This window comes from Rhopalosiphum maidis, chromosome 3, assembly GCF_003676215.2.
Source record: "Rhopalosiphum maidis isolate BTI-1 chromosome 3, ASM367621v3, whole genome shotgun sequence".
In the NCBI taxonomy this organism is placed as follows: domain Eukaryota; kingdom Metazoa; phylum Arthropoda; class Insecta; order Hemiptera; family Aphididae; genus Rhopalosiphum; species Rhopalosiphum maidis.
Genome location: NC_040879.1, coordinates 66,351,225 through 66,362,439, shown reverse-complemented (window position 1 = coordinate 66,362,439; position 11,215 = coordinate 66,351,225). Strand labels below are relative to the sequence as shown.

The 11,215-nt window shown below is 25.6% G+C and overlaps 1 protein-coding gene across 2 annotated transcripts; it reads left to right on the top strand.

Annotated features, from left to right (window-relative positions):
- The first annotated feature begins 2,192 nt into the window (after positions 1-2,192).
- Positions 2,193-10,956, top strand: LOC113556171. 2 transcript variants are annotated; one of them, XM_026960966.2, is made up of 8 exons: positions 2,193-2,584; positions 5,108-5,226; positions 7,426-7,524; positions 7,604-7,714; positions 7,776-8,032; positions 8,123-8,311; positions 8,374-8,491; positions 9,865-10,956. In XM_026960966.2, the coding sequence occupies exons 1-8, from the start codon at positions 2,536-2,538 to the stop codon at positions 10,735-10,737; spliced, it is 1,815 nt and encodes a 604-aa protein (XP_026816767.1). In that variant the 5' UTR covers positions 2,193-2,535; the 3' UTR covers positions 10,738-10,956. The 2 variants fall into 2 exon arrangements, with proteins under 2 accessions (XP_026816767.1, XP_026816768.1); XM_026960967.2 differs by lacking the exons at positions 7,426-7,524; positions 7,604-7,714.
- Positions 10,957-11,215: the final 259 nt, after the last annotated feature.

Genomic DNA, 11,215 nt, shown 5'->3' with positions numbered 1-11,215 from the left:
GACGGATATATTAACTCAAATATTTAATGTATAATATAGTATTATTATGTTACTTATTATATTTTATTGAAAATAAAAAAACAACTCGGCGTGGCATTAAATTAAAATGTACACTTCCTTAGTAATTCCTTTTTGTTATAAAAACTAGACGGGTTGTTGTGTTTATCTAATGTTTTAATTTGAACAGTTCAGTAAGTATGTCTACAAAGTGTGAAACGTAAAGTTTCGCATAATATAGTGGGCGTACATGTTATAGACGGAGATTAAAAATAATATTACATACGTGGCTACGTTAGTGTTCATAATATTTACATCTTCTAAACATTTTATTTTAATCGTGAAATTAAATCAGCTTAAATGACGCTTTATGAGTGAATAGTAAATAGTCACGTAATAACACGTGTTATTATAATTACTATTATATAGTATAGTATACCTAAGTATAGAAGGTACCTGCAGGCAACATTTTAACAACTATATATACATACGAGTACAGTTCAATGTAGTCTGTAAGACTGTATGACAGTCTTCCTTATTGTAAAAGTCCGTAATATACACGAATCGTTAAATAACAAATTCAAGGTTGTTACAATATAATAAATAAAAAAAAACTTGTTATAAAAAATTCAAATTCATGTTTTAAACATACAAACCAGGATGTTAATAATACATATTTGAACTGCACTTGAAACTATCTGGCTATCTATAGATTATATTACAGTAGGTACTAGGTATGTGTAATATAAGTGCACTATACACAATGACAATACACTGTATATACCAACAGTATTACAGTATAAACATACATTCTATTATTTCTATTATAAATATGTATATTTTTAGGGGCCATCGGCCTAGTGGGCTATTATAACAGTCACAGACTATACCTATATAATATATTATGCTAAACCTACGAATTATAATATTACTATAAATAGCTGTGAGCTGTGACTTGTGAATTCATCGGTCGACCAATAGGCCAAGATCTTAAACCAGATGACATGTTATTATAATGTAAAATAAAGTATAACAAAACATAAAAAACACGTGTTATTTAAAATTATGTTGTATTATATTTTATGTATAGTTCTAAACTCTAAAAAAAAAAAAAAATCCTAGAATCGGCACTACTTTTAAAAAGAAAGAGGTACCTACTCGATTTACGGAAATTTCATTTATCGGTTCATTCCAAATAAAATATAAAAAACTGATAAATATTGATAGGTAATCAGATACCTAGTATAGTAATTTTAGGTTTAACATAATTAAATATGTTGTAAAATTAAAATGGTGGTACATATTCTATATTCACATATTATCTTGGGTATTTTTTTTTTAAATGACTTTTGATCATTTTTTCACAATCATTCATCAGTTACAATATCACTTTCCTATAGTTAATCATTAGTTTTAAATTTCTTAGTTAACCAGCGCATGTGTTCTTGTATCCATACTGATTCATCCTATAGAGATTGTCAGTAAAACATACTTATAATTCAAATTTTCAATAACGACAGCTAAATATAAAAATATTTTAAAAGTTTTTTACACAGTAATACTGGATAATTATCCACCCGCCTATAACTAGAGCAATGTACGTGTACAATTATAGGTACTATGGGCAAATAAATAAATTCAATTACAACACAATATATCAGAGCTGATAATTACACTGCGTGTCTGCGGCCTGCGCATCGCAATGTGTAAAAAATATTACAATAATTATCAATTTCACAACGATATTATATATCATATTAAATATGATAATATGATAATAATATATAGTAATTGACTATTATTAGTCAATATGTATAGGCGATAATTCATATTATGATTTACGATCTACGATAATTATTTAATTATTCAAATAACGGCGGACGGCGATTACCGATAATCATTATTATTGCTACGAGTTTAAAATAAATTAAGAATATAATATAATATCGCGATAAAAAATTTGGTAATAACACTAATATAACGACAATAATAATATTACAGTTGTCGCGGAGCGGCCTCGGGAAGCCGTTACGTCGGGCGCTGCGGCAGGTAGTCGCCCGGCGGCGAGCGCGGAGAGGCGCGAGGCGCTAACGTACGCGTGATCGTGTGCGCATGTGTGTTCTGTGGACTGAGTGTCGTCATTCGGGCGATAGTCCGTGTTCCGAGCAGCTATCATTCATTCGCCCGTCGATCGCAATTTGGAATTCGCCATGAATACGACTAGATCAGCAGCAGCTGCTGTAGCGCACGCGTCACGGTCTCGTCGACGACGGCGATGACGATGATAATAGATGATGATAATAATAATAATAATAATAATATTGTACATATTTTGATTTCGCCGCGGCGACGACGACGAATAGTGCGTGTATGCGCTCCGAGTCTGGCAGACGGCCCATCCGTCCATCGTTAGAGGCCAACAGCTGTTCGCCGACGACTCCGGTGTAAGTACGACGCTCGTCAGGAGCATTCGTCCAATACTTCAATCCGATACCACCGCCGCTGGAACGCAGGAAAAGCTCCACGGAAAACGACAACATGAGTGTTGAAAACCTGAACAACCATCGGCCCTCGTCCGACCACTCAGGTAAACCGTCTACTCGCCCTAATCGTCTGTAAAGTTGATGGACATACGTCGTCTCATTTGCCTGGCTAAGAACCCCAGGCTTGTCGATTGTGTCACATCTGTCCTAGCAATTGGTATATGTCATGCCATTTTCTCTGCTTTCAATACGTTTTACAATTAATAAATCATAATACTCAATTTCAAACCCCTTGCATATTTCATTTAAAAAAAGTTATAGGTGTTATAATGTGGTATATATTTAATTAATTTTTTGTAAATATCATGCATACCTTAAACAATTTTTCCTTTTCCTTTTCCTTGTGTCAAATTCATTGTTAAATTTGATTAAAATGTAATGCTTAAGCATTGAGCTCTAATGTGAGTGACTTATTTTTTTTATTTCAAGAGACTACCTACGATTTGTTTAGACTAATTTTTGAAAATATTGTATTTCATAAAATAAACTATTAAAAATAACAAAATTATTACTATTATTATCATAATTATTTATATAAAATGCATTTATTAGTTCTTACTTCTTAATTTTTGGGTTCTTATGAATTTTTTTTTATAAGTACATATTAAAAAGGCTACCTATTTTAGCATACATATTTATTAGTATTTTTCAATTTATTAATTGTTCCTAAACTTATGATTAACTATTATCTGTTATAATTTAAAATTAGTAAATTTGTATCTTAAGATACTAAAATAAATGTTGGTTATAATAAAATTATAACATTTATAACTTATTATCTTATTGTACTATAAATAACGATATTTTTAAATAATAAAAATAGAAATAGAATGAGAGAATATCAAGTATAAACATAAAACTCTTTTTATAGTAACTACAGTACTTTAGTTTTATAGTTATATTTTAAACAAATCAAAATAATCTAATATTACAAATTAGTAATTTCTAAGTACCTAAAATGTGAATGGTAATGTAATCACTGGTTACAGAATCAATTGTGAAATTAAAAAATAAAAACCTAAACTAAATTATATATAATGTTAAATAGACCTTTTATTAGAATCCCTGTATACAATGTAATTGAATCATCCAATGGTTTTAAATAGTAAATGATGAGCTTATTAAACTAACAAGTATGTAATTTTAACATGATATAGGAAATAAATTATGTAATGGTCAAATTCGATCAACCATTGGTAGTTTATTTTAGGGATAGGTTCTCAAACACCTCAAATTGCTTGATATTATAGAAACATTTAAGTTTGTTTCAAATATCTTAACAGTTAATAATTACTTTTATCGAATTGTTTCCAAAAATCTTAGAGTACAACAGAAAATAACATCAATTGGTTACAACTTACAATTATAATTTATTTATTTACAATAAGCAAAGGCATTTTAGCACATCAATATTGATGAATTTAAAAGTTAAAACTGGTTAAAACTAAATTTTAATTGGAAATAAAAATTTAATTTTAAATAAGATTCAAGTTTTAGTTGAAGAATTTCAATAATATAAAATGCATCTTATTTTTATTAAATTTTAAAGTATAATAATAAAGGATAAGATAAGAGGATGTCCTACTTGCAAATATGTTATCTCTATCTCTATCTTACTAACATACTTCATAGCAAATTTACATTCAGCTAAACCTATTTTAGGTAGTTAACTTTAATATAAGATTCAATTTACCTATTATCAAACTCAAAGATAAGAATATTATTTAGAGCAGTGTTTTTCAACCTTTCTCTAATGGCATTTAACAAATGTACTGTTTGTTGGGTATGCGGCTCCATACTAAAAAAAAATATATATATATTGTAATATGGTATTGTTAATAAATAATAATAATTTTTATTATCAGCAATTTTATTACTAAATTCTAATATAATACAATTCTGAATAATAAATACATAATTCTGTTTAATACAAAGATTTTTATATATTATTGTCAAGAAAGTTGCATTATATATTTATGAACTCATAAGTTAGAAAACACTAATCTAGAGTGTCTTTTAAGCTTTTATTGATGTTTTTATTTTAAAGTAAGTTATAGCTATGTAAAATATTAAAACTTTTAAATGCTCATAACTCATTTTAAAATAAAAATATCAATAAAAGCTTATCTGATGCTCTATTAATATTCTTACTTCTAAGTTTGATGATAGGTAAATTAACTCCAATTTTAAAACTACTAACTTAAAATTGGTTCTGCTGAACGTAAATTTGCTATGATGTACTTTCTCAAAATTATAAATTATAAACAAACAATTATGTCTAAATATCTTTCATAAGGTTATCGTAATAATGGATTTATTTTTGTAACAACTATCTGAACTATCAGATCAATCTGGTTATTAACATTGTATTACAGTTTGAAAACTACCTAAATTTAGGATCTTAGTTCATTTTTAACATATTTGTATTTCTGTTCTCTTTAAATTATTTTACATTATAATTAAATATAATAAATGTTTTGATCAATTATATTTCATTTATAAATTTGCATGGGATATTCTAATTGATTGAATCTTGGGAGATAATCTAAATTATTTTCATATTTTAGTTTTAGGTTCTTCAAGCAAAAATAAAAGATCAATACTCTATGAAAAAACATTTGTTATTGATATTGCTAACAATATAGTAAGCTCAAAAGTGGAAAAGCTCATAAATGCATATGGAGGAGTAAGTTTACAGACATATTTTATTTTATGAATGGTTTGATCTCGGTGCAGAATTTTTGTGGTGCATACGTATATGTCAAAGCTCATTAGTGATTTTACTTTTAAACTTATTCTGTTATTCAAGTAACTATTATTTCAATTAAAAATTGTTATTATGAGATTTAACATAAAATATTAATATTCTCTGTAGAATTTAAAATGAAACATATTAAATATATTTGTATGTAACTTATGTAGAGGTATGTATAGTACTTCAGTACTTACTATATAATTATATCTGGGGAACAGATTTTAAAATAAGATAGAATTTATATTATTTTATTATAATTATTATAATTTATTTAAAAAAATGTTTATTTTGAATCGTCCAAATAGTCTTCATAAAGGAAATAGTTAAAAACTACATATAATTTTAAATTTTAAAATTTAAAATTATGGCGATTAGATTTTAGCATTGCTTTATAACGGCTGAAAGACCTCTCCCCATCAACAGAAGTGTTAGGTATATGTTTCATACAAGTCATGTTGATTATTTTAGATTGTATTCTATTTCTGAGTTTTGTTTAATACTGTATCCCTTTAGTATAAGATCCTGGGATTTTTCCAATATGATTTGTAATTTTGAATTGATTAAAACTCCAATTTCTCCAGGAACAGGTTCCAATTGTTTTACGTCATTATCAATTATTTCAAGACTCTCTGTTCATGGTGTTTTAGAAGTTTCTAATTTTTAAATAGTATCAACTAAAATTCTAGAATTAGTGGAAATAAATGCTAAATTGTTTTGCAAATTTGTATCTTCTACGAGTTCAGTATATTTATCTCAATAGCATAGCACCATCGAAATCTAAATTTAAAACAATATTTTTAATCTTTTCAAAGTTATTCAAATAATGTATAACAACTGATAGTCACATACTTTATTATGTATTATACCATTCGGTCAAAAAATACCCTTTGAGAAGTAAAAAAACAGACATTTTACAATTATACAGAGTAAGTACATTTGTATGTAAAATATTTTAAATTTTTTAACTATTCCAAAAAATAAAAAAATTAAAATTAAAATTAAATTAACACCAGCATATTTTCTAAATTAACTAAAACGTAAACATTCCAATATTAAAATTACATAAAAATATTAATTTAAATTAAATCCGTTCCCTAGTTACATCTCATGTAAAACACTAAAGTATTTTAATAAACAATAACACATTTTTTAATCATTTTTTGAATGTAATTGTTTCTTATGTGTAAAAAATTAAGAATATAAAGTATAATGATAATTTATTATTGACCACAAGGGAAAATATTGTTGAATAAGATTTGCATAGATAAATACGAGTGCTGGCTGATTATTTTATCAAATAACACTTGTTATTTCAAAATCTATTAACATTTTTGAAAATATTTTTCTTACATAATTTCCAGTCTATACAAAAATATTTTTAAAAAAATGTATATTATTTAATATTTTTTTAGATTAATTTGATTTAGTTATGTTTAAAAGATCGGAGTAGTAGATAAACATTTTGTGGGGTATCACCATATCTCCACTTCATTCACCTAAATTTTAAATACTTACAATCTATATGTTATAATTCTTAAACTATTTGTCCGAATTTTTTATTTTATATTTTGAAATACTTCGATTAATATTCTGTTTTAGAATATAAAGTTTAATGTTTGTTATTATTCAAAAAAGTAAAAAAATTTAGTTTAAAACAATGTGTTGTTTGATATTACTCTGTAAAAAGGATAAGCAATTTGTGGCCGACATACTTTTTTATCTGGCCTATGCTAAATTTTCAAATTACTTTATTAAATTTTATTTTATTATATTTATAAAATCAACATAATGTTTATCGTAAAACATAAATATGAATTATCTAAAAGAAGTGATATATTTAATGCTGTAAAAATGCATTGTACCATTTGGTAGTTTCGAAAAATTGTCATCAATTGTGACTGATGGTGTAAAATAATTTTTTTGGTTTTCTATGCTTCTGATCCCACTAGATTTTAAAATTCTAAAAATTAATTATCTCGTAACATTGAGTTGCTCATACCTGCCCAAATAATGCTCATAGTATAAAACTATCAAAATGTATACATACTAAAAGTTGTTAAAATAATACCCGGTATATAGTTTTTGTATGTCTAAATATATAAATATATAAATATTTTTTTTTATTAATAGAAAATAACTCAATCATTAGAAAAGAGTACCAATTATTTAATATCAGATATGATACAAAATGAAGGGGTTAAGTATAATAGCAGTTCAGAAACTAATAATGTAAGAATATTTTTAAACTAAATTTTTCTTTATTATAAAATATAATGCAACATAACACTTTATTTTGTTGATTTTTTAGAGTAGAAGAGATATTGAAGTAAAAAATGGACCATCTTCTAAACGTAAAAATTCGGTTGATCTCATTAATAAGGCTAATATTTTAAATATAAAAATTTTGTCTGCTAAAAAGGTTAATAAAAAAATATCATTTACAAATATTAATTTATAATCATATTTCTTTTTAAATATAGTTTCAACACTGGCTCAAATCTTTATTGAAAAAACGCCGTACTAACAAAAAACCTACAGATCAAGTTGCAAGTGTTCTAAAAGGAAAAGTTAGTTTAAAAATAGAATCAATGGATCAAGGACAACGTCCTGTGTTTGAATTTATACCTAAGTGGCCAGATTTAGGTGATGCATTATGTAAAAAGAAAACAAAACATTCAGCTGAACATAAATATAATGGTGATAAAAGTGATGATGATTACTCTTCAGATCAATACAGGTAAAACAAAACAATTTGTCTATTTATTTATTTATTTTTTTTTTTTTTGACAATTAATTATTATGTAACTAATAATAATTATGTTTTTAGTACCTCAGAAATTGGTGGAATGTGTGAATTATGTGACATGCCATTTATGAATTACAAGGAACATATAAATACAAAAAAACATATGAGAGAAAGTCAAGATGAACACAGATTTCATGAATTAGACGAATTAATTAATGAGAGGCCTTTAAATGTTATTTTTAACCAATTTATACCCAATAAGTCTGAAAAGTAAATTGTATAATGTTGTATTAAAAACTAACATAAGTTAATATTATTTCTTATTTTCCTAGGAAAATTAACAGAGATCAAAATTTAGCTCAGAAAACACCTAATCTTAAAAACTGCTTAGATAACACAGTTATCACAATAATTGATTCCGATTCAGACGATGCTGAACAAAAAGATGTGGTAAATTATACAAACTTTATTTTAACATTTTTGATAAATTTTACTTTGATAAAAATATGTTCAATTCATTTATTTAAAATTTTTAAGGTAATAAAGTATAGCTAATTTTACAAGTTATTAAAATATGTTTATTTTTATTGATTTCTATAATGTTTAGTTGTTAGGCATAGTATATTATTTATAATTTGTTATATTATGTATGTTTTAATTCATTTTTAAATCTGAAAAAATGTGATATGACAAAGAAGATAATATAGAACTATAGTTATTAATATAAAAGAAATATTTTGATAAGATAAATTAAAAAGTGACTCAGTAACATTTATTACAATTTTTTAATATTGTAATTTTTTTGTACTCATAAAATGATATTAACTGAAGAAGTGTTATTTTACATAGGATTAACAATAAAAATAACTTTTTATATGTTTTTTGGAATTGCAATCATGCCCATTAAACATTTAAAGATAAAAAAAATTCATATGATGATGGATAGTATATAACCATAGGCGCGCGCGGGATTTAGCTGTAGCCGGTAGATATTGCTGAAAACTATTCATTTATATGTGTTTAAGCTTATAAGAAAAGAGTATTCATACTTTATAATAATAGCACTTTTTCATCAGTCTTGAAAATTTATTTGAATGATACAAAAATGTATTGCAAGAATTATTATTTACATGACATTAGATTATCATTATCACAACAAATATTAAATGAGTTTTTATGGAGGTATCAATTTCATAATAGTCTGTCATGTATCATTTTATCCATGTAGTCTGTGGAGGTACCAAGTGCAAACCATTTACACTTTACAATATAATCATTTATTATCAACAACATAACTAAATAATTATTTACTGTTTCTTATTTTGTTAATTGTAACTACTAACAGTACTAACTATAGTTAGAAAAAATAAAAATTGTGAGAAAAAACTGTAACTATTTGCAGCCTGCAGGTGTTACTATAGTATACCCGTGCGCAAGCCTATGTATATTCAATATACTATATTATTGTAACAACAGGGGTGGTCAAACCGCGGCTTGCGTCATAGACTTTTGCGGCTCGTATCTTATTGTAACATTTTTACAAAAGAATTTATTTTAATATGAATTTATGTATGACCTTTTTTATGTTTTCGACATTTTGGCTCTTCCATATTTATTAATAATACTAATAATTTATTAGTGGCTTGTGAGTCTCTTCTCACTGGCTACCCCTGGTATATAACTGATAATTAATTAAAAATGAATAATTTTTTTTTCTAAACAAAATTGTATATACTTTTAAATTAACTTGCTGTTAAATATTTTTTCTTATTACATTATAAAATACTAATTATAATTTTTACATACATTTGTATTTTTTTCAGCATTGTTCGTTAGATGATAAAACTTCTAGTCCTTTTAAAGAACAAGCATCAAAAAGCTTAAAAAGGAAATACCAATTTTCTGACTCGGATATTTCTTTTGTACCTCAGAAGAGACCTAGTAAATTACATTCACCAATACATGATGAAATTAATTTTTATAAAAAAACCAAGCGGAAACACAAAACGCATCAAAAGTCATCATCTAAGGATATATATAAAGTGGAAGTTGTAAATAATCATCCATCAAAATCAAATAATCCAAATAACAATAGAATTGAGTCTGATCAACCACCAGTTATAATACGCTTAAAAAGAGTACAAAATTCTAAAAATAAATATTCTTCAAGTGATGTTGAAAGTCATTTATCTATCTCATCATCAGATAATGATGATAAAATCCCAGAGGATCCTATACCAGTTCATAGGTATATACGTGTAGTTAGAAAACCAAGTTTCAGTAACGGAACTGAAGTTCTGCCTTCAAAAGGCTACACAAAAAATCAAATGTTTACATTTGAACATCCAGAGTTGCGTCATAATATCTATAAAAATGTTTCTTACTATCCTACTTATAATTGTATCCCTGACACCAAGTCTAGTATTGAATACATTCAAGATAAGATAGCAAATTTAAATCCTAATTTAAAGTGTACATTATCATTTAAAGAGTCTTTAAAAGTTATGTCTAAAATGGAACCTCAACAAATCGGAGAATGGTTTTATAATGTTCCCAAAAAAATTCAAGATAACTTATCATTCAATTCTTCTACATTAGTCCCGCTTACTGATTTGTCAAAAATAAAATCTTTTGTAGTCCCAAAAAAAAAAGTAAACAGAAGTTCAACATCCTCCAGTTCTATTGAAATATTATAATTTTAGTTAATTATGTTCCAAATGGTTTTGTGTCCTATCTGAGATCTCTTAATATTATTATATTTAGGGATTAATTTTAATTGTTACATAAAATTATTTTTTTAATTTGATGTTAAAGATGACCCGCCTCCCTACTTATAGGTAAAAAAACATTTATTTTATATCTATTCAAAGTTATATCCAAAGATGTTAATTTTTATTTAGTTAATTTATACCAAATACCATCAAAAAGTATTATATCAATTCAAAAATATAGATCTGTACATGAAAATTGTTTAATTTCAAATATTGTTTATAAATTAGGTCAAATATTTATTTTTTGTTTTTGTTTTTATTTTTTCTTTGCTTTTAAAACCACTAGTTTGTTTTTAAAATATTTTATTTTATTTCAAAGTTTATGTTAATGTTAATATATGTTTATTTATTTATGAAAATATTTTATTTTACTTGTGGAACATTGTTCAGCCAGGTGCCTTGT